Genomic DNA, 25,049 nt, shown 5'->3' on the forward strand with positions numbered 1-25,049 from the left:
TAAATCTGGAACTTTTGTGAAACAAATATTTTGCAGTCACACAAGCACAGTAGCACAGTTGGCTACGCATACACACTAAAGCAACATTTTTTTTTCTTAGCCATTCAGAGATTAAAACACAAATAAACTACAAAACCCATTACTCGCTTTCGTGCGATCGGTGAAAGGGACGCCATATTTGTAGTCCGTTTCGGAGAAACTTATCTAAAATGTTTGTCAGTTAATCGTTTTGATCACAAGTATACCGAAATATGCGCGTGACATGACACGGTATGTTGTACTACCTTTAAGGTGCCTCCAATTCATCGTGAACCTCGGTTTTTAACGGAAGCATCAAAGGGCGATTAGACTACTTTCCTTCCTTTCAGTGTGATTTGTAAGGGATTAATAAAGTATTATGATGTGGAATACAAGATATGTGTGCTTTTCAACATTACGTCAATGGACTTTTATGTTTTCTCCTGTACATGATGATTTTTTAAAAAAGGGTCTCATCTCAGTGTAGTTTACAATTAAGAGTCTAAAGGCCTTGTATGAAGAAAAAGTATTCATGTCTACTAAATTAAAATATGCCACGTCCAAGGAACCTCCTTTTGTTTTTTTTATTTTGAATTTTATTTAAACATTACGTTACGTCTTGGAATAATTAAACATACGAATTTATATTGAACCTATTCAAATGAAAGGACAATACAAACATCCACACATAAATAACAAAGCAAAATAAAATTCAAAATTAGGTAAATAAAATAAAATAAATAAAAGTAAAAAACTGACCGATAAATAAAATGTGGATATGAACTACATCCAGTGTAACTATGAACACAACAAGTATTTTACAGAAGAGCATTTCTTCACCTATCAAGTATGAAAGTTTAATATAACTGAGGGTTGAGAGGATATAAAATCAGGAATACATGTGTATCTCACTCTCTGTAGGGAGGTACACAGTAAATCAGACCCTGTATACCTGAACGCGCTTCACTGCTGAGGGGCTCATGTGTGTGAACATAGCGCGGCCTGTGCTGGCGCCTCAGCGCCTGTAGATGGCGCTGCACCGCGGCACATGACAGAGTCACATGACAGTTCAGCGCTGGGAAGCTCAGAGAGGAACTGGAGAATAATGGAAATGCAGCTGTGTTTGATTTAGCTGATCGAGTTTTTAATCATATGGCAGCTTTGGTAGAGAATTTAGGGCGTATTTATTTTCTCCTAATGTGTGTTGGAGTGTGGGTGACAGACAGCAGAGACATCCGGTAAGATTCATCTCGATACACGAGTTTTTACAGTGTGTAGCTAACCTAGCTTAACTAACGAGAACTGCTTACTTATTAGGATCCATTCTGTTCATATCTTAAACTACATACATCTAAAAAGAGAACAGTTTAAGCTTCAGTACTAATTACCACAACAGCTGAGAGGAAACGGGCTCCGAAAATACCACAAGCTGTTGATTATGTAGCAGCTGTATTGAGAGAGACTGAGGAGGGTAAAGTGCAGGAAGAAGTGCAGACTAACAGCTGTAACTCAAACCCATTTACATCCGTTTAAGACTAACTGTTTAAAATGATTCAGCTTCCTCGCCTCGTTCTGTTTAAGTCTATTGTTGGGTTTGTATGAGACGTTCATTTGCATTTGCCATGCAAACTGAATAACTGCAGTCTTTGCTCCTGGAGGCCTTTATCGCTACAAGAGAACCAACGTGTCAGTGCGGACATCCTGGTAGACCAAAGAACAGCGCTGTAGTGAATGACTGAAGCATCATTACAGTTAAGAAAAGAAAGCCGTTATGATTGTGTGACCAGTCAGGACAGAACACCCCCCTCTCTGCAGACACATGAACCATAGTGCAGACTGACATGTCTTACTCAGATGAGCTCTCCATTATTTTGTCTTCAGGCTAAAACCACCTGGCTGCGTTTTGTTAGAAAATAAATAAAGGAGCTGTTCAGTAGATGAGCAGTAGTTTCAAAAGCCCCTTTATTTGGGTGACTTGTTTCCTTTTTTGGCTAACAGGTTTTAGAGTTTTAAAAGGGAAGAAGGGGTTATTAAAAGGGATTTTTCAAAATGGATTTGTGTAATTCGATCACTGGGAGGTAAACAGACTCATTCAGAGTGGTTTGATGTGAAGTGTTTCATTGTAGAGAAGTGTACTGACTCAGGTTTCTGTGTTTGGTTGTGATGGGAACCAGGGGTTACAACGTCCACAACACAAATAAAGCCATTTTATTTGCTATCCAAAGGGAGCAGTGAACCTGCACGTGTTTTCTGAGTTTCTGTATTTATGTATGATGATGGTAAAATAGTGATAAATCTGAAAAAAAATCTGTTTTCTTTGGGGACTGTTTTGCTTTACAGTTCCCTGCACATAGCCCCCCCACCACCACCACCATGAATGTGCTTAAAATGTGGTTTAGGTCACAATTTGATCTCAAAGTAAAACATTATCTCAAGAATCAAGCAGTGTATTCATAACCATTTCATGTAATAGCTTTCTGTGAGGGAGCTTTTAGAGGCATCAAACTCTTTAGACGTTTGTGAAGCTTTACCTCAAAACTATGGTAAAACTGTATCTCAGGTGTCAGCTAATGTATTGGCCATCATTGAATTTAATAACTTTGTGTGATGGAGCTTTTAGAGGCCTTAAACTCTTTAAATGTCTGGTTCCTGTCACCACCTCTGAGAACAATTCAGACTCAGCAAGTTTCTCTAGAACAAAGCATTTCACAACAAACCACTCTGAATGGTGTTTATATCTTAGTGATTTAATTAGGCCGAAATTTTGAAAAATCGGTGGATTTCCCCTTTAAATGCTTCATTTGTCTAGTTTCTGTCACTACCACTGTGACCAATTCAGCACTCAGTGCTCAGTACGTCTTTTTAGAATGGAACATTCACATCAAAATGCAAAATATATCTTACCCATTTAATACTGAATTTTCAAAGTTTCTTCATAATTCAGTGGTTGGAATGCAAACAAAGTCATTCAGAGTGGTTTGATGTGAAATGGTTCATTGTAGAGAAACTTGTCTACTCTGATTTCTTTACAGTGGTAGTGATGGGAACCAGGCTGTTTTATTTACTATCCAAAACCACCAGTAACCTACACATGTCCTCTGAGGTTTCATATGTAATGGTAAAATAGTGATAAACCTGGAAGTTTTATTTGGGGTCCGTTTTGCCTCACAGCAATGTCTCTGGCATTGTGTGTGTTCACATAATCATTTTATATAATAACTTTCTGTGAGGAAGCTTTTAGAAGCCTTAAACTCTTCAGACGTCTGGTTCCTATCACCACCACTGTGAACAATTCAGACTCTGTAAGTTTCTTTAGAATGGAGCACTTCACACCAAACCTCTCTGAATGTCTTTGTTTAAGCCTTAACCCTTTAATTATACAGAAATTTTGAAAAATTAATGGATTAGAACTATAGAATGGTTTGGTTTCCCAAAAATAACTACACTGAACATTTGGCTTAATGCAGAGTTTTCAGAATACCGAGGATTTCTGTGCTCAGTTACTCAAGTGTCATTACTCAATTTATCAGATCATTAGCATTCATCTTTCTAGCTCCTCATTCAGTAATGTTTCAATAAGTACACAAACTGATGTTGACACTGAAAGAACGTGCACAGCTGAAAGCTTCATTTACGTTGATCCTGAGTGCCTCTGTGAGTGACAACAGCACCTTTTAGAATTTAAACCAAATGAGAAGTAATATTAAATTTGTGCACACGCAAAACATAAAATGAAAAATGAATGATTGGAAATGTTGCAACCTGCTCAACTAAGATATCAACTACTTTTTGGAACAAAGAAATTATTATTACTTTTTGCTGTATGTGTGTTCATTTGCGTCTATTGTAATGATATGTTTTTTTTTCTACAAGCTCAAACACACTTATTGCCAAGATAAATGGTTTTAAACATTGTGCTTAGGTAACCAAGACCTTTGCACAGTACCTTGTATGTATATATGACATTTTGACACATAAAAACAAAGGATTATAATGATGAAAAAGTCAAAACTCCATTTTGACATTGGATTGGTGTCTGGGTTTAAGGGATGAGTCTCATAAACTGTATTGAACTCTAAAAGCTCCAGCAATACATTTTGGTGGTGCTGATTAAATATTTGTTCACATTGGGTTAGAGTGTTAAGTATTGCCTTTTATTCAAAAGTGTGCATGTGAAATAATAAAAACAGGATTATTAAATAAGTGCATGCTGGCAGATACGGACATGCTTCAATATTCTTGTGTTTTCTCCCCCTGACAGGTACTCTATGGATGATGATGTCTTGTCTCCCTACACCAGTTCTCATGGCCCGTCTCACTCCCATCGGTACGTGAGGGACTGTCAGCCCATCACCCACGGCAACGTAACCCACGAAACCTGGCCTGCCAGTAATCACTCCAGGTCACCTGTGGTGGAGTCCAAGATCTTCATCTCGGACATCAGCACCAATTCAGAGACTCCTAAATGGGTGAGTGGCCACATCACCGTGGTTCATGACCCTGTGAGGACAGTGTCTGTCCTAGAGCCTGGAGGCCCAGACGGCTGTGAAAAATCCCGTAAAGAGATAGTGGAGAACACCGCTAGAACGAGAAAGTGTCTGATTGCCCAGAACGGCGGCTATTTTGACACTCACAGTGGACGCTGTTTAGGGAATGTTGTAAGTGATGGCAGACTGGTACAGAACAGCAGAGGACTGCAGAATGCCCAGTTTGGCATTAGAAAGGATGGGACTCTTGTGTTTGGGTAAGTTTATGTTACATTTGGATGAATGTCCCTCAGCAGATAATGTTGTGGTTCTTTTCGTCTTTGGGTATGTTACTTTAACTGAAATTTTGATGGGCTGTAAGTGTTGATATTTTCCTTCGAAAGTTAAATGGAATTCCAAGTCTAAACTGTTTAGGTATCCGTAAAAACTTAAACTGAGACCTCATAATACTTGATATCCGGGCTATGCGATACGACAATATTTATGGTTTACTGCATATTACATGCCAGTGTGCTTCTTTAAACAGACTGTGGATATCAGCAGTACTTAAAGGGGCATTGTGGCCTAAAACCAGCATTGAGTATATTATTTGCCATGCCATATTCTGTAGCTTTGTATCTCTTAGCCTCACTGGTTTGGAAGAATTCAAATTATTGTATCCTTTTTGTGTTTTCGTTGATCAGTGTTCTTTTACCCTGTTGTTCAGTGGTCAGGACCCCCACAGGACCACCACAGAGCAGGTACTATTTAGGTGGTGGATCATTCTCAGCACTGCAGTAACACTGATGTGGTGGTGGTGTGTTAGTGTGTGTTGTGCTGGTACGAGTGGATCAGACACAGCAGTGCTGCTGGAGTTTTCAAACACTGTATCCACTCACTGTCCACTCTATTAGACATTCCTACTTTGTTGGTCAGCCTTGTAGATGTGAAGTCATAGACAATAGCTCATCAGTTACTGCACAGTTCATCCTCTAGTTCTTCATCAGTGGTTACAGGACGCTGCCCCCAGGATGCTGTTGCCTGGGTGTTTTTGGTTGGTGAACTATTCTCAGTCCAGCAGTGACACTGAGGTGTTTAAAAACTCCAGCAGCACTGCTGTGTCTGATCCACTCGTACACACACCACCACATCAGTGTCACTGGAGTGCTGAGAGTGATCCACCACTCAAATAGTAATTTGTAATTATGTTGATAGTTAATGTAACATGTTATGCCTGCTTTTCTACTCTTGAAGACCAAAGGAGAGCTTGCTTAGCTATATCTACCTAGATACCATGGAGAAAAATAACTACAGATAATTACAGACATGAATTGTTTAGTTCCCAGAAATCATCAGTCTTTCTGTAAAGGTCTAGAAGGCCCTGAGGGTCCCAAAGTGCTTGTAGTTCTTTCTCCCACCGTTAAGATACATCATCAGAAGGGGATTTTCCTAGTATTTAAACCAAAAAATCACTCGAGAGACTGCTGTGGCACCACGGTCAGATATGACTAGGCATGTTTACAAGAGATGTGATGATGGTTATGATGAAATTTGCCATTTTGGCATGAAATGTTCCTTGAGAAAAGACGGACTGACTGTGTTTTGTTATTAAAAAAATTAATTAGATTTAGTGCAGTATGTGAAATGCTGAATGAAAATTATGTTAATAATTTTGATAGTATTTTTCAAAATAGGACTTTTTTTTTTCTCAGTTCCAACTTATAAAACCTCAAAAACACTAAATATTGTGATACTTATCATGTATCAAGAAAGTGTCTTGAAGTGTTGTCATGTTATATTTTTGCCATAACACCCACCCTTGTTTGATGTGCACCAGGAATATGTCTGGCTTATTTTTTTCTGCTGGAGGGGCACTGTAATGATCAGTTTTCTCTCTTTTTCATCTTTTTATTCTTTGTTTTGAGAAAGAGAACTGACAGAGAACTAGAGTGGCTTAATTTAATTTCAAACAGCTTGCTAAAGCATGTTAAATAATATGTGATGTTTCCCTTTATGAAGCATTAACAAGCCATTAATTTACAGCATGAAGTGAACTGGTTTTGACCCCCCCTCAAATCACTCGGTCTTATCACACACGATATGAAGGGAGTGTTTTGACCCGACGCCCTCACTGGGTGGCACTGTATCAGCTGACTGATCAGAGTGAACTCGGGACACTGACAGGCAGATCTAAGATGAGACAGGAAAGGCAGACGCCAAGAAAGGCCTGAGAATGCAGAGGCCCAAAAACATCTGCTCCTCAAAATAGCAGCGTTACAAAAACACAGCACTCTTGCGTAACAGACCACTGTTCACAAATAAGAGTGAGTCGTTATGTACTTTGAGTGCTAAAAGTGTCACAGCCTGTTGTTCATTATGAAGGTGCAGGTTTCCATGGAATTTTCCACCATAAGATAAAGGTGTTTGACCACTTGTGTGCAAAAGTTACTGTGGTTGTTAAACAATAAAGTGATTCGAACAACCATGTTTGTGGCTGTTCTTATAAATCAGGGGGTTTATTGCTCTTCCACATAGTAGCTGAATTGTTCAGGGAAAAACTGTTCCAGATGTAGCTTTTTGCCTGTTTTCATTCATCTCCCTCTCTCTCTCTCTCTCTCTCTCTCCTCTCTCTCTGTCTCTCTGCGCTCCATGGTGGTAGTTATCTGTCTGAGGAAGATGTTTTGGATGAGGTAAACCCCTTTGTGCAGCTCATCAGTGGGGTGGTGTGGCTGCTGAGGGCAGGAGAAGTTTACATTAATGAGAGCATGCAGGCCGAATGCGACAGGACTCAGGAGACAGGTACGTTTAGTCTAAACCAAGGGTCTCAAACTCCAATTGTGTGTTGGTTCAATTAAATCAAGTCAGCTTACAATTATCAGTAGAACTATATGGTTCTCTTATTGTGTTAGCAGTGTGTTCCTGCTGTATGCGAGTGAAGTTTTGTGAGTGAAATGCAATGGAGAGCATTTAATTCTCCATTCTGAGTGAATTTGTTGAGTCTATTAAAATCTGACATACTGTATTTACCACTATGTCATGAATGAATCCATGAAGGCAGATTTAACTGTCAGTGTAAATTCGGATGAGCGCTTAGTTATAGCTAAATTATAGCCATGTCTGCTTAGTGTGCAGTGCAGCCTTGACTGCTTAGTGTCCAGTTAATTTGTCCACAAGACAAATTAAGCTTCAGCCTAAACTGGTGTCATGCTGGGCAACCAGCCAGGGTGTCTGATGAAACAAATTTAGTCATGAAGTATAAATACTGAGCTGCAGAAAAATGAGAAAAAAATTAACCATAGCGTGCAGGCAGGATTAAAGGAAAAACTGCAGCAGACCATTGGCTATCTGAGGGGCCGGACGTGGCCTGTGAGACAGGGCTGTGACATCACTGGTCTAAAAGCTGTTCTCAAGTGAGGCAACAGTGAAAAATTCCAAGAAACTCTGCATCAGCCCATCGAACAGTACTTACTGAGAACCTTTTTTGTAATTTACTTACAATAATGGTAATAATCATTATTATAAAAGGTACTTCAGCAACATAAATAAAAACAATACCGAAATAAAAGAAATTACAGCACTGAAATAGAAATTCAAATGCAGTGAAGTAGTTCTGGCCAATAGTATCTGTACTGGTATACCTTTATTACCTATGAAATGACAATATCTGTTTTTAGATATTGAACGAAACCAAAAACTTGGCAAAGTGCAGTCTATGTAAATCAAAGGTTTTTTGCATTTGTGCAGTAAAACTGTTTAAATATATACAAAAGTTTCCTTTCTGGAAATGTGGTTTCTGCCTGATTAGGAATATGCAGCATTTTTACACAAGCTAGGAGAATCATTTGCAAATTACAAAAAAAAATGTGTGTATATATATGTATGTATGTATGTATATATATAGTATATATATATATATATATATATATATATATATATATATATATATATATATATATATCACAGTTGCACAAATGCAAAAAATCTTTGTGCATGCATGTTATTGTAGTGTACATTTGTACATTAGTGGCATTTGAAGAGAAGAAACCAGAGTAAAACAGTCAAAACAAGCTATGTCAAGTTTGTTAGACATTCTTTTTGCATAGAATAGCAGCACTTAAAAAGGGTTTCATTAACTTTATTAATTTATTAACCCAATTAATGCAAACTTAAATGCCAACTGATACTGTAGTACATTTGGAAGGTATTAATACTGAATGTTATCAGCACTAAGATTAGCAAAACAGAAAAGGTGAAAATTGCATTTTTTTGTGCTGCACTAGAATATCAACGCTGTTGTTTGTTACAGGAACGTTTCAGCGCTTTGTTGAGGTGAGGTCTGCCCGGACAGCAGTGGGCCATGATATGGAGGGCAGACTGATTCTCTTCCACGTTGACGGCCAGACAGATAGAAGAGGGTGAGAATCACAAACAAATGGGTGTATTTTTTACACCAGCTCAAAGTGTGGTTCATTAGCTTTGGGCTCCTTCTTTGTTCTATATTTCTGGTGACCACACCAAAAAAAAATCATGATTCAAATGTGTCAAACGGTCACACAGCTCATTTATGGTTTTTGCAATAATTGTGTTCATGTTCATTTTATTAATTTCTAACCACTTACTACGTTTGAATCATGTAAATTCAAAGTGCCCGTTTTCTCAGTGCATGTGGTGAAATTTTACATTATTTGTATTTCATGAAGATCCAAAGCAGGTCATCTACATGTAGTGTAAATCAAAAACCATCACATACTCCACTCGTTCTATTCTCCATGACTCTTCTCTTACTGTCATGAGGGTGCTTGAATGTTGTACACACCTCTTCAACCACTGCCCCTCCTATCCCGTAATTGACTGTATCCATTTATAAACTTCAGAGAGGGAAAATCTTCCAGTGTCCAGACGATACTCATACTACACCTCATTGAAGTCAATGTTTAGGACTGTATGCTCCTCTATTTTTACATGCAGGTTGCATCATGCTAGTCGGAAGGAATAAAGCCCTTTTAGATTTAGTGGAAAATTACACATTCTCTCTGAATTATTTTCTCTTTATAAATTATTTTAGCTATAAAAGGTGAAGCAAAATGACCTCACGCAGTCTCTGTGCAGTGTTGTTAAATTATACCTGATGAGAGCCTCTGACCATTATGCTTCTTAATGCAAATTAGTGAAGAGAATGATGGACATCTGTGTACAGTTGTATGCAAAAGTTTGAACACGTGTTTTGTTGATGTAAAAATGTTAGCACATGCTCTAAAGAGAACACTTTAAAATGGAATTTTTTTCTAGTTTTTAGCCCACAATTTCTAATTATTTGGTGAGTTAAACATACTGGAAAAACAGAAAATATAAAATTAACCTTTACACATGGTATATTAGACACCAGACTTATATATGTAATGTATGTTCACTTATTTTCACTTAGAAAATTACCACTACATGTAATTTGACCAGGCAGACCCAAACTTTTGCATATGACTGTGTTTGTAGGAGTCTTTGTATTTGTTTGTAGTCTGTGTGGTATATTTTAATATATCAGCAGTTCGTTCTGATGATGAGGTGTGAAACTGAATACTCCTATTTTGCTGAGTCATTGATAATTTCAGTTACATAGAACAGGATGTTACAGACTTTCTGTGTTTGCATTAATGTCCCTAATGGCCAGCGCCTCTCCTGAGTGCTGCACGTTCCGAAAGCTTAACTCCTTTGCCTGTTTATATTAGAAGACACTCTCAAATGTACAGGCTTAAAGCAGGGAATCCAAAATATTAGCCCAATGTAACAACCTGTACATTTAGACATTATTATTTCTTCAGCTGAAGTATTGTTTTTCTTTAAATGTGTTTTTGTTTGTGCTTGTGTACAATGTGTGCAGCATGAACCTGTGGGAGGTGGCGGAGTTCCTAAGGAAACAGGCAGTTGTCAATGCCATTAATCTGGATGGAGGTGGCTCTGCTACTTACGTCCTTAATGGCTCTCTGGCCAGCTACCCGTCAGATCACTGGTGTGTAAATCCTAGTCACCATTTTTAACCAGCAGTAAATATTCTAAATAAATTCTAAATGGGTGATATGGCAAAAATGTAACATCAGGATATCTGAGGACATCTTTGCAATACATGATATGTATCACAATATGTTATTTTTCTGACGTTTGGTAAGTTATAGCAGACAAAAAAGCACCAATAAGTGTTTTTTGTTCAGCAGTTGTTCAGTGTTTTTTAGTGTTCTGAAATACTGACAATATCCACAGTGTCCACCGTATCCATGATATTCTCAGAAAAGCATGTTGTGGCACATGGTAACATATCATATAATGATAAAATAATGTCATATTTCCCACCCCAAATGCTTATTGTTGTAAATAAGTAGCAGGCTTTCAAGAAATCATAGGCCTTACTACTAGAGGTGCTGACAATAGTATGCTTACATGGTCCAGTCTATAAGTAGTGTTTTGCCTTAGTACATTTGTTTTCAGGTGAAACCAGCCCTATGAGGTTAAAGTGAAGAATGTACACACACAATTGTATGTGACAGTTTAGGCACCTATGATCAAATGATATATTTTGTTGTTTTTTTTTTTTTAAGTGGAAAAAATCTTCTGCACATTTTAGTGCACAGTTACTGTTTATCTGCTGAAAGTAACATTTGCATACAACACCTGCTCATCCAGACTTTCTTCTGAAATCAGTGGTAATAAGAGCCAGAAGAGTATTTGTGTGTGTGTGTGTATATATGTGTGTGTGTGTGTGTGTGTGTGTGTGTCTGTGTATATGTTGTGTGGATAATTTAATATTGTTAATAAGTGGAAACAACACATACTCAAACAAATCCTGTACAGGAAGCAAACTTAAATATGTTGTTTTTCTGCAAATTTTAGGGCACAATTTCTGTTTCTTTGCTGAGTTTAAATTATTGGAAAAAAAAATAGAATATAACATATACCCATAATGTTTGCACAGGCCACATTTTGTGTTTTCATTTCTTTTCTATATGTTAAATATAGCAAATAAACAGTTATTGTGTATTAAAATTGCAGAAGTGCAGAAGTGTGTTCTCTGTAGAGGAACTTATTTTCACTTAGAAGATCAATAAAAATGTAATTTTACCAGAAGCACCCAAACTATGTATATGCACACATACACAGACACACACACACACACTTCATTAGGCTTGATAGAGAGCTTTGGGCTGTGAAGCAGTGGAACTGTGTGCAATACCTTTGGGATGAGCTGGAGTGAAGTTTGTGATCCAGAACTGATCATCCAACGTCAGTAGCTTACCTCACTAATGCTCTTGGGACTGAAGGCAAACAAATCCTCACAGCAATGTTCCTACATCTAGTGTAAAGCCTTCTCAGAAGAGTAGAGGCTGTTACTGCAGCAAAGGAGGGGGCAAACGTTTGGACATATAGGGTGTGCACACCCCTCCTAATTGAGTTCAAGTGTTTGGGTCACACCCATTGCACAGGTGTATACAGTTAGGCACTTAGATCACTATATGCAATGCCAAGTGTTGGCTAGAGTGGTGTAAAGCATGCCACCACTGGACTCTGGAGTAGTGTAAAGGTGTTCTCTGAAGTAATGAATCACGCTACATGGCAGTCAGATGGAGGATTCTGGGTTTGGCAGATGCCAGGATATGTGGCAGAATACATAGCAGCAGTTGACAGTGAAGTTTGGTGGAGGAGGGATAATGGTCTGGGGCTGGTTTTCAGGGTTTGGGCTCGGCCCCTTAGTTCCATACAAAAACATTTTAGATAATTATATGTTTCCAACTTTGTGGCAATAGTTTGGGGATGGCTCTTTCCTGTTCTAGCCTGGTGTGCCCCTGTACACAAAGCGAGGTCCATAAAGACATGGTTTGATGAGTTTAGTGTGGAGGAACTTCAGTGGTCTGTACAGACCCCTGACCTCAAACCCACTTAACACCTTTGGGATGAATTGGAATGTTGATAGCAAGCCAGGTCTTCTTGTCTGATATCAGTGCCTTACACTTCTCATTTTGGCCCTGGAGTGCGTATTTATATAAAATGTATATGACTACAAGTCAGCACTCTACATCTATATAAACTAATGCAGGTTTAAAAACAAAAACGTCAAATGCTCTGGCATGCTGAGCAGTTTTTATTGTAAGGTTTGGTGTTTTCTGCAGTATTAATTGACTACTGCCTCTTCTGTGTCCAGTGTTGACCCAATGTGGCGATGCCCTCGAGCCGTCTCCACCGTGCTGTGTGTTCATGAGCGTTTGTGCCAGCCGGAGGACTGTAGCCAGCATGGGGTCTGTGTGGACGGCCAGTGTGAGTGCCAGCCCGGCTGGACCGGGCCCACATGTGACAATTTAACATGCCAGCCAGCAGCCTGTGGAGACCACGGGATGTGTACTCCGGGTGAGTATCTCCGTCGATTCCCTGCACTTCTCTTAGATGACACCCAAAAGATAGACGTGTTTAGAGCATGCTGGGTTCTGTTTGCAAATGAAAGTGTTTCTGTGTATGTACAGTCTATTACGTACACTGCATGGACAAAAGTATTGGGACACGTACACATTACACCTACAGAAGCTTTTATGACATCCCATTCTAAATACATAGGCGTTAATATGGAGTTGGTCCAACCTTTGCAGCTATAACAGCTTCCACTGGAACTAAGAAAGTTTACGAACTGACTTGTTGCAACGGTGGCGTCTTCTTACAGTACAATGCTCAAATTCAGTGAGCTCTTTAGAATTACCTATTCTTTCACAAATGTTTGTAAAGGCAGACTGTATGGCTCCTAAACCACATCAACATATCTGCACAACCTTAATGAGGACCTAAAAGTGGTTTGAGCAAGTTGAAAGAAGTGTTGGTGATGAATGTTTATAGAAATGTTTTGGGCTGTTTTGGTGACTATTAAGTTCTGTTGTTTGTCAGCAATGTTAGCCTCGTAGCCCCAGTTCTAAACAAAACAAGTAGAACTTGGACTCCAAACATGTCTTGGCTGATTGACTACATCTGGGCTAAGTGAGAAATTGTGTAAATTAGATTTTTTTGCCAAACTGTTCCTTTAATGTTACTACTAGAAAGCCTTATATCATATTACAGCAGTATAACTGGAGTAACTGTCTTTAAAACATCACTATAATGGGGAGAATGGATTACTCAAATGACTGAAATGACAGACACGATCAGATGAGGGGGACAATGGGCTAAACTTAGCAAGGTATCTGTCTGGCTATCTAGATACTTTAGCTTAGTTTGGCGTATTTTGTCTGGCTAAAAGGGGTATGAATTTGACCGAGGTAAGAGTTACACTAATGTTAACTTAGTTGTAATTGTTAGCTTATAGATCAGTGGCTCGGCCAACTGTCAGAATTGATTGACACCATATTTTCCCAGTGGTTGTATGATGTATTTGTGTAATGCATGCTGCATATGAAAGAAAACATGAAAACAATATAAAATCATGAATTCTGTCAAACTGGTGAGACTTAGGGATATAATGCTGTGCTACAGAATACTGCATAAAATGACAAATAGCATAATAAACTCTAGTTTTAGTCTGGAACAGTCCTCTAAAAAGTATCTTAAATGATTTTCTCTAAACAAGCCCATAGCAACCTAAGCCTGTGGTAGTTTGTGTTTTTTCAAGGCTTAAATCCTCACAGCAATGTTTCAACATCTAGTGTAAAGCCTTCTCAGAAGAACAGAAGCTGTTAGTGCAGCAAAGGAGGACAAACTCCATATTAGTACCCATGATTTCAGGAAAACCGTTGGATGCGTAGGTGTCTACAAACTTTTGGATATATTATGTGGTATTAATACAGATATGCTTGCCACTTATAGTTAATAAGAGAGATTTGTCAGCTATGCACATGTATATGAAGTTGTCAGGGTGTTGTTCATCTCTCTGAACAGATGGCTGTGTCTGCGATGCGGGGTGGATGGGTGCCAATTGCAGCCAAGGTAAACACAGACAAATTCAACTCACTGGTTGCACAGATACTGGTTTATTTAACTATATGACTGAGGATAAATGATGGAAAATATGGCTCTCTGCTACATCATGTTCAGGTATAGTACAGTTAAAATGCAAAATGTTAAAGAAATACTACTACTACTAATAATAATATTAAAAATAAAATGCAATAGAAATAGAGTTTTTGATGCCCCCTTAGTGTATGTTTAAAAAAATGTATGTCCAACATTACTTCAGGTAGATTTGAATTGTAGGCTACTGTAATGTATTTTATGTATTTAAGTTTTCACAGCCCATCAGACAAACCTCTCTTACTGTGTCTCTCATTCTAGAGTGTGCAGCAGGTTTCTATGGTGATGGCTGTAACCAGACGTGCACATGCGTAAATGGAGGATCTTGTGACTCTGTCCATGGGCGATGCTCCTGTCCTGCTGGTTTTTATGGAGATTCTTGCGAAGAAGGTGCGTAAAACAGTTTTAACACAATTATGCAGTGCACAAGGAGCTCTAGGACTGTTTTAATTTCAGTTGTGGAACGCTTTTCCAACCTCTTCTTATCCCGTAGACTTAAACAGGCTGTTTTTGGTACTGTGCCTTTAGGACTGATATATGTAAATGACCTCTGTTCTAATCAGCCACACTGTATTGTACTTTGTCAAAAAGCTGTCTGGGCTGACATGTTCAGGTGAATGGGAGGGGCTAAACTGCTGTAAGCTGAATAGGCAGATACAGTTGTATGCAAAAGTTTGGCACCCTAGGTGCCAAAACACATCCTCTACAGAGAACACACAACACACAGGGACAATCTAGTTTTATGTGAAATGGGCCCTTTAACACTGTACGGCCACCTTCTCCCCTCTCAGAATGTCCGCTGGGTTTCTACGGGCTGCACTGTCTGCAGCCATGCCAGTGCAGTGACATGTGCCCATGTGACCCTGTCACCGGCAGCTGCAATTACACGCTGCATGACCAGAGGAACAGCAGCCTGCATAGAGGTACTGATCATATGAGCACTGCTCTGTCTGTGTAAATGTTTTAGATCATCTTGCTTTTGCTGTCCCATGTTTCTCATGTTCTCAGATAAAGTCTTACTTATTGTGCATTCCATTTTTCTTCCTGCATTGCTCTTTCTTTAATGTCCTCTGTCTGACATTATTTATCAGTGCAAGTAACCAGTACATCAGGCTATGTAAAAGTGCAGGGTGATGGCCGTCTTCGTTGGAAACTGATCTGCACAGTGTGATGGAATTTGAGTTCTCAGCAAATTTGTGTCTGCTAGGTTTTTCTTCTTGTACCAATTGGAGATATTGTCTTGATAACTCACTTAAATTTTCCACTTGTTGGTTAGTGATATGGCTTGGCCTGTTCAATCAGCTCATCTTAAGGTTTCATGGATTTACTGGTTTCAGCAAAAATCGCACTGATTTCGATTTGAAGTTATTGGATTTACACTATATTATCCAAAAGTCTGTAGACACCTGCTCATCTAACGCTTCTTCTGGAATCAAGAGTATTAATAGGGAGTTTGCTGCAGTAACAGCCTCTAATCTTCTGGGAATACTTTAATGGGAACATTGCTGTGAGGGTTTAATTGCATAAAACCAATTAGTGAGGTAGTAATTACTGATATGGAATGACGAGTTCTGGATCACAAACTTCACTCTAGCTCATACCACAGGTATCGGACGGAGCTCTATCGCTCCAGAGAACACAGTTCCACTGCTCTACAGCCCAATGCTGGGGGGTGTTTATACTTATCTAGCTGACATTTTTCATTGGACATGGTGACCTTAGGCTCATATTTGTCCCATTCTATTGACTGTGCATTTCTGTGCAAATTATACAAGCTGTGTGTCCAGAACTGAACGCCTGTTCCAGCAATGGGTGCGCCTCAAAGTAGCTGAATTTAATAATTAGAAGGGTGTCTGGATACTTTTGGGCATATAGTGCACATTCTAATTATATGCGCCTCTGTGTGTGAGGAAAGTCGTTCAACTGACACCTGAAAATTGTATCAGTCAGTGGAACTAAAAAGATTGGAGTCTGTTTTGGTTGGTATTAGAATTTGGGCACTGTGGCCATTTAACCATTACTATGGCTGCGTCCAGAATTTTTTTTGCCTTTGCTTTGAATGAGCAGTAACGAGGGGAATAGGACAGCTGATTCACTCCAACGTTGCCAAATTTTGGCCATTGTCAGTACACCCGTAATACTTCTATATTCCAATCATGGTCACTGCACAGGGTCAGCCTCCTTATATCTGTATGTACATTTGGTCTTTACTTCCATGTTTTGTGTTTTATTTTAAATAAAGTACAAAATACGAAGAACACTCAGAATGCATAAACACAAACAAACGACATTGAAAGACATAGCTGAGCTCCTTCATGTTGTTTGTCCTTTCTGGGTGCACATGCATTGTCACTTTAAAATCTGAAAAAGACTTCCTGGATAGCATACACTTGTGCATCCTCTATTTGAAGCCACTTTAGCAGGTGTTTGGAGGAGCTTCTCTCATGTCCTCCAGTATTTGGATGGCAAGAAAGATGGCGTCACCAAAGGGCCGGAGAGGAGAGAAAAGGAGGACCTGTAGGAAAAAGGATTAACTTTTAGGGTTCCTGGACGCAGCCTACTTCTGTTGTAAACATGCCTACTCATCTCCTAGAGTCATGCCATCATAGCCCAGAGTGAGACTTTAAAGACTAGGAAACTCCCCTTCTGATGATATCTTAAACGTGGTAGGAACTTCTGAAAAACCACAAGGGCTGTGAAGCAGATACATGAGGATGGGCTGTGTGAAATATTTTTGCTAGCGAATGCAGAAGGAAGCCAAAGGGGTCATGTTACTACTAGGAAGTCAGCTGTCATATCTGTATCTATTACCCTCTACATGAGTGGTACATCAGTAAATTTCTTTATTGCTGTGGGGAGAAATTCTCAATTGTTGTATGATGTATTTGTGTAATGCATGCTCCAACCAATGAGGCTGAGAATGCAGGGCTGCACTACAAAATATAACATCATAAGGCTGGAATGGCCCTATAAAATCAGTATCTGTGACAGAATTTTCATATTGGTCAGGCCCTAGTTATTCACAGATCTACATTACACATCCAGTGAATCATGTCTCTGTAATTCATGGTCTCTCTTTGTCTGTCTTTAACTACCAAATGATACCTTTCCTTTGCTCTTACGCACAAACAAAGAAAGTGCAGGGATGTTTGAGGTACGAGGGTGTGAGAGAATCTCCCTCAGCTCAGTGGAAGTCTTCTAGCACTTAATAGTTCTGGAGTCGAGGCTGAGGTTTTCAGGGACAGTCAGAACGATCAGCCAGATCCAACTTTTCCAGCTCCCTGACCTTTATTGGCCAGCATGCCCTGGCTCTCAGTCTGCCCTGTGAGAGCTGAAGATTGTTGGCTTTTTCTGCCTGTCCCCATCCTGTCTGCTGAGTGCCTGGCCCACTCTGCCTGCTCTACTCCGAGCCTGGCCGTCTGCTGCTGTCTGGCTGATGCAGGGTTTAAAATTAGATTCCATCAAGCTCTGCTGCACTCTCCTCTTTTAAAGCCCCCTCTGAGTGTTTATCAAAAGTACTTTATCCAGCCTTTCAGTTCAAACTGATGTATTTGCACTGCACAACCATTTTACTATGTCTAGAGCAAGTGCACCTGCTGCCTTGAGCTGGAGATAAACTCTCTTGCCTTTTTTGCCTCTGTGTCAAATCTGAACCCGATGTTGTGAGGCAGTTGATACTTTAGAAACTTTGTTAATCCCCAAGGAAGTTGCAGGGTCGAGGCTGCAAACACATCTGTGCAAACCATTTAGGCGAGCACAACCAAATGTAGGGTGAAATGTAACAGACTTTTTTAATGTAGTTAAAGATATACAAGCTGTGTGTTTGGTCACTTTCTGGTATTCACAGGTTCATCAGTCATGTGCTGTAGATCTCATGTACATGAAATAAATCTTTGTTAGACTCAAAGTTCTTGCTAATTTTTAATGCTCTGTTTATGCTGTTTTTCACTTCTTTACATTTTTTACTGTTCCCTACACAATGAATTAGCGTACTTGTGAGCAGTTTCACAAATTCATATAAATTTGGCTGAATGTTTACATTTTAAAGCTTGCTGTGTAAATTTTGGGGATTTGGAGACCTCTCTGTTGGAAAGCGGATGAATCTGATGATTGCAAGCACGTTGAAAGATTATTCGAAGAGAACTAATACTAAAAACTAATACTAATGCATAGAATAATGTTGATTTTGGCATTTGAGACTTAAACTTGAAGCCGGACCTTCTGTTGCAACCTTTGTGTTTGAAGTTAATACATAAAGTTGCATGATGTGGTTTGAAAAAGTCTTTATGACACTTCTGACTTTTAATTTATTATTTCAGGCATTTATTTACAGCAGTGCACTTATACCCTTTTTCCTTTTTCTGCTGACTGTCTATAGCTCTGCTTCTTTCAATTTTAACACAAAAACCTACAAAGAGCAGCTTAAAAAATGTGCTGGAACTTGACCACCTGCCAGAAGAACAAAAAATAGAAAAATCTCCTGGTCTTTGATATTTGTACGAAGAACTTGTATGATTTTAATGAAAATTTGCAGAGTAAAATGTTTGTTTGTTTTTTTTTCCTTTAGGGTATGTTGTTGAGAAAATTCTCAATTTCAGTAATACTCGAATGAGCTACAAGTCTTCCCAAATAATACTTAAGTATAGTGACTAAATGCAATAACTTAAACCTCTAACTGAGCATCAGTCACCCTGTGTGGCAGTGCTACACGTCGTGGTCTTGGTGAGGAAATGGAATGTTTATTTCTTCCCTCTTCAGCTGGTCACTGCCTGGCAACCCAAATGTTGAAGGAGTGGAGAGAGCAGGAGGAGGCTCACAAACCAAGGCCTTATCTGTCTGAGTAAGTGTCCTCATATATAAACAAACATAACCCTGCTTTTAGTCACCTAAATATGTGGTGCAACAGGATCCATAACGCTGGCTTCCTCTCAATTTTCAGCTGGCTTTGCTCCAGTGGAAAAGTCTATTGCCTTAAGAGAAAGGTCATACTTTAACAGTGTTCTCCGAGAGTTTGCATAAGAACTTGATTATTGCCATGGAAATGGACTTAAATATCTCAGACCTTTGTTGACTTGACCAATCATTGCAGGCAGACTTGAGTCCCCCTGTGCTTGTAAACAGGTCATCCAGTGAAAAGGCAGTTGCGCATATATTAGCCGACCATCCCATTCAAATGCAAGTGTGTAGTTGCTATGGTTTTGCTGTAGGCCTTTGTGTAGGTTCTGGTAGTGAATTCAGGTTACTGTCTGTGTCCCACTGTATGTTTGTAGGCAGAGCTGGCTCGTTATCACCACTGTCTTGGCTGTTCTCTTGCTGACCAGTGTCACTGGAAACATGATCCAAGTGTGCCGAAGGTTCAGAGACCATCTGCGGCAGGAGTACTCCTATGTGCCACTGGAGGAGATGAACGGACGCACAGGACAGAGCACACAGCCTGTAAAGAGCCTCTTTCTACCAGATGACTCAGACTCGCAAGACTCCTCATGACCTGAACAGTGATCATAGACTCTGTATGATTAGATCTGTGCGTCTGAATGCATGCATGTTCTGATGAATACGTGAGCAAGAGAGTATTTGTATTACGGCCAAAACTGTCCTTACATGAACACATCTGCCCAAGTGATCTCTGATGCCTGGGCAGTTAGGAGAGAGTTGCCTTTCTGACTCCATCTGCATTGGCTCTGGCTTTTATTAGTAGGCCTGTCGCAATTATGATATGATCACCTGATCGTAATTATTTAAGCTGCACTTCTTTTTCATAGTCATATGTTCACGAGGAAACAGAATCTTAGTCTGATGCGTTTTCATCAGTGTGAATCGAATGCGTTTTCATCAGTTGGGTTGAGGTAAAGGCATTTACAGAAAATAAAGAAATTTTGCGAACACAAGAGAAGTTCTGACTTCTAACCATGACACCTTTTTGTTTCTTTTGTTGAGTTGTGAATTACTAAGTAGGATTAGGCGGTAATATGGTAATAAGGTATAATGCAGTGTTTAAAAACTATGCCAATTATGCAAGTGCACTTAAATATCAAGTTTCTTTTCCTCCTTTGAATGGGCAAATAAACACATTTCACCCATTTATATTTTAGGGGTTCACTGATTTGGTGGTGTGGGAGCTCACCAGTATGTGACACTGATAGAAAGAGGGGGAGCCAGGAAATACCTTAAAAAACTAAGCATGATTGTGGCTCAGCAACAACTAAGAGCTATAGACACCACAGAATACGTTCAATTTCAGCTTTCACTGCAACACCAGTCATTCATGTTTGGCCTGCAAACTAAGCTATCATTAGCTTAGTCAACATGTTACAGTTGTGAACAACACAGAACGGGTTTGATTTCCTCTTTCTGTCACTCTGACACCAGTCACTTGACTTTTGCATTCTCACACTTTAGCTACTTTAGCTTTTAATCATCTAAACTTGTGTGAACAGAGCACCAGTTAGTAAGAATTAAACCTGTGCTGTGGTCTGTGGCACTGTTTAGGTCTGTAGCCTGTCCGCTAAGCTAACGTTAAGGCTAAAGATGCAAACTCTCCACAACAGGTTTAACTTTGCCTTTCTTTCGCTTCAACAACAGTCGCCTGACTACCCTGCTTTAAGCCCTCAGATATGAATCATTGAAACTTGTTCTGTGCTTTAGTTAGCCAGAATCAAACATGTTCTGTGGTGACCAGAGCTGTTGTCATTCTAGATAAGCTAATGCTAAGCAGCTCCTCTGTCCTAGTTGGCAGCATTCGTTAATTCAGTGGCTTGGCATTTTTGAGTGATGGCTTGAATTGTGCACTTTGTACACTTATTCAATGACTGTGACACAACTGCTTTTACATGCTTTTACATCTTCTACAATGCTTTTAAAACAATTGAATACCGCCCACCTCTGATACTAAAGTGCTGACAGGAAGGAAGCAAATAGCAAAAAGTCAACCAATTTGGCTACTTCAGGCTTGTACTTTGCATACAATGAACATGAAAGTTTAATTAAATTGTTAATCGAAAACATTTATGTGGCAGTTAGCCCTTATCGTAACAGGACTGTTTAAAAGACAAACAGAGAAAGAGCCTTTGAGCCTTTTGTTCCTGCTGATAGTTAAGGAGTTATTTCCCAAGGCAGGATTTCTCAGTAAACTGGGTAGCCTAGCACTAAAGTGAGGACTGTCCAATCAGAACATTCCTTATCTCTGCTGCTTTCAGACAGGCTTTTCTTTGGAAATGAACGGAAAAAACGTTGACCCGAAACACAATTAGACTACGAGTCAAAGGGCAGATGAACTGTCTGCTCACTGCTCAAATGTAGCTGTGTCAGCTCCTCTAGAAAGACAAAGTGAATGTGCATATCTGCGTATACTTTCAGTTATGGCACCTCATTTTGTGGCTTTTACAGTCTTACTAACAGGCATCTTGGCTTGTGCGCTATGGTTTCTCAGTATTGTCCTGTTTGGTGTTGTTTACTCCATACCTCAGGAACTTCCATTTTGGTGACCAGCCTTGCATATTAACCTTAAGAAAGGTCCTTCATTATCTTGATGTTCTGCTTGTTGCCCTAGAACCAGACCAGGTTGAACTGTGAATGAAAATGTACCTTTCCGTACTCCCCTTCACTCTTTTCATTTTGAAAACAGTGTGACCCCATTTGGCTTTTATTATGGTCTTGGCCTACGGTGTATGTTGTCGTAAGCAATTTCCCTGGGCACACATTGTAAATTCATGCACTGATTAGTTTTTTGTAGACTTTGAGAAGGCGAAACAAGGAAATTCCAAATGGACTTTGGACTTGACACACTTATAATTCATTAGTTAGTGAATCTGAGCTTTTTGCCAGGATGTGTTCGCTAAAATGTTGGGAGGTAATACCTAACTGAACAAGAGATGTAAGGGCTAGGATTAACTGGTTTTAGTGCCTTGTATTACCTGCCGGCTCAGTATTTAAAGCAATTTTGTACAATATCACTGTACAAAGGTAATCAGCTTGGCTCAGTAGAGCCTGTAGAGTCATTAGTTGCAGCAGTACAGCAAAGTGAGCTGCTTTAGTCTATAGTTGAATATCATAAGACAGCAGTACATTAACGTTTTTTATTAATCATTGTCAAAACAGGCTGCTTCCTTTTAAGCGAGAGATATAAAAGCCTAAACGCATATAATTCATAGCAGGCTTGTAGTAAGAGAGGAGTGGAAAGGGAGGCAGAGACAGATGCCTTTTTTCCCACTTTATTTTTGTGGTGTTATTTTTCCAGTCTATTAGGCCAGTATCTGATGACATTTCCCTCGAACATGTGATGGAAGGGGCCAATGGATTTTTATGATTTTGTAATAAGCTGCTATTTCTGTGTGCTACTGAGAGTTGCTCAAGTTAATCTTGTGTTTGATACTTGGTCCTTGACGGTTTTGGTGGCTTGACGATCATGTGGCCCTCTCTGCAATTGCTTAATGGCATGGTTTGGTCAAAAATCTAATTTAAACAGTTTTCCACTTAACTTGGATGTATTTGCTCAGCCAAGACATGTTTGGAATCCAGGTTTTGTAGCTACAAGATTAACATTGCTAACAAATGCTGGAGGTCAGTAGTGACCCAAATCTTTGAAATACATCCCCAAAACCTCTCTCAGCCCACTTAAATGTCCACATCTTTATTATAGTCACACAGCCTTCCCAGTATAACTTACTGTGAACTATAAAAAATTAACTGCACTGTGTAGCTACACCACCTGTTGAATAAAATGGCTGCACACTGTGTTCATTTAAATGGTAAAGTTTTGCTTTTCATAGTTCACAGCAAGTGAAGTCCATGCAACCTTAATGAAAATGTGGGTGCAGTTTGGGCAGATCGAAGCAGTTAGGGATGTGTTGACAAGAGAATTGGGTGATTGTTGACATCTAAATGGGTTTGCTAGCAACTTTAGCCTTGTAGCTCCAGCACTGAAATAAATAAGCTAAATTTGGACACCAAAAATGTCTAATCGACTACATCTGCGGTAAGCAGAAGATTCTCCATCCAGTTTGCCCATCTGACCCCTTACAGGAAGTACACTTTGCTTTAGTTGACCCAGTTGGTCTAAGAGCCATGTGACCATTTCTTTAGTTCTAGTCATGCAGTGTTCATGTTTCATCTCTCCTTTAATGTGAAAGAAGGTCTGCTAAATCTTCTTCCTTAGAGTGTGATCTCACTCACTCACTAGAAAGCTCCTGAAGATCATGATGAGCTGAGGTGTAAGATGTGAGGTTAGGGTTGGACCTAACATCTGTATATGAAAAATTCTCTGTTGGCATGGTTGACCTGCGCACCTCTGTGCTAATGGATTGCTTTTGAACTGTGAGAAAGTTACTGCACTGTTTCTGTTCGGCGATGTTTGTGTGAGAGGGTGAGTCTCCTCCACTGTACAGCTCAGGAGGCCCCATCTCTTCCATATCTTCACATTTTACTTTTTTCCATGTACTGCACACTCAAACAGTAAATCAGGGCAGTCTGAATGATGGTTGAGGTTCTACACTACCGTTCAAAAGTTTGAAATCACCATTTTCAATAATATAAAACCAATTTGGTTGTGTATATAAATGTACACAATGATTCCAATATGTAACTAGATAATTACAGTATATTATTTATTGTGTTATTTGTTTAAAGAATTATTGATTGATTAAAAATACCATTTTGGTGAATAGTTTGTGAAATTCAAATACACGTTGTAAACATTATTTTTGTAGATAAAATAAAAAAGAATGTTACTATGGCCAGCGATTCCAAACTTTTGAACAGTAGTATATATCAGCTTGTGTTTTATATACTGTCTTGTTCATTGAGGTCATGCATTTCTATAGAAAGTAATTTAAATAAAATAAATGAATTAATATCAGAAGAATCTGGTAATTTGTCGAATGAAACTACGTTATGATCCACATTCACGTTGACATGGTTTTTATTAATCACTGTCAACATGGGTGGTTCCACACTGTTGCTTAGCATACTGGTATCCATAATAACTGCGCTCCACCTCTGATATGCATGCATAAGCTCTGCAATAGCTGTAATGTACTGCAGCGTGATTTATTTGCTTGTTGACCCTGCAATTTGGACATTACTGTTTGAATTTGAGGTGAAGAGTTTGATTTTGAACATTTTGATACAAATACTTTACTTTGTTATTTGTATTAAGAACTAAAATAATATAAAATAAACTAAATGTTGAATAAGAAACCTTGTGTGCTCAAGTGCATGATTCATGCTCTGTATATGCAACGCTCATTTAACAGGTCATGTTCGACTACTGCTAATACATCTTGCGTTATATGTGAGGCAGAGCTGACTTGTTTGGGCTGTGGATAGACAAAGTTGGGCATGTACATTTTGTGATATGCTGCTCTAGCTTCTGTGATTCACAGCAGATTTTTGCTCACGCTAATTGATGTGGCATACTGTATGCCCCTATAAAGCTGTATAGTCAGTCTATGGTGTCGAGTGGCAGGAATATTCCACCTGTCTGTCGTCTGATTGCCTCAGGCTGGTCCCGCCCACATGTCTGTGCCGTTTAGCTGATGC

At 39.3% G+C, this 25,049-nt stretch overlaps 1 protein-coding gene across 1 annotated transcript; it reads left to right on the forward strand.

Annotated features, from left to right (window-relative positions):
• The first annotated feature begins 1,077 nt into the window (after positions 1-1,077).
• On the forward strand, positions 1,078-20,533 carry nagpa (N-acetylglucosamine-1-phosphodiester alpha-N-acetylglucosaminidase). The gene is made up of 11 exons (XM_036590389.1): positions 1,078-1,256; positions 4,280-4,762; positions 7,144-7,283; positions 8,791-8,899; positions 10,360-10,488; positions 12,670-12,872; positions 14,382-14,429; positions 14,775-14,903; positions 15,305-15,436; positions 19,272-19,353; positions 19,784-20,533. Exons 1-11 carry the CDS (start codon positions 1,171-1,173, stop codon positions 19,998-20,000), a joined length of 1,758 nt encoding a protein of 585 aa, XP_036446282.1. The 5' UTR covers positions 1,078-1,170; the 3' UTR covers positions 20,001-20,533.
• Positions 20,534-25,049: the final 4,516 nt, after the last annotated feature.

This window comes from Colossoma macropomum, unplaced genomic scaffold (genome assembly GCF_904425465.1).
Source record: "Colossoma macropomum unplaced genomic scaffold, Colossoma_macropomum, whole genome shotgun sequence".
In the NCBI taxonomy this organism is placed as follows: domain Eukaryota; kingdom Metazoa; phylum Chordata; class Actinopteri; order Characiformes; family Serrasalmidae; genus Colossoma; species Colossoma macropomum.

Excerpts from the sequence above, each read along its gene's own strand:
- nagpa (XM_036590389.1), top strand. The coding sequence starts at position 1,171 with ATGGCAGCTTTGGTAGAGAATTTAGGGCGTATTTATTTTCTCCTAATG. Across the intron at positions 8,900-10,359 it reads GGCCAGACAGATAGAAGAGG|CATGAACCTGTGGGAGGTGG; the intron begins GTGAGAATCACA and ends CAATGTGTGCAG. Across the intron at positions 12,873-14,381 it reads CCACGGGATGTGTACTCCGG|ATGGCTGTGTCTGCGATGCG; the intron begins GTGAGTATCTCC and ends CTCTCTGAACAG.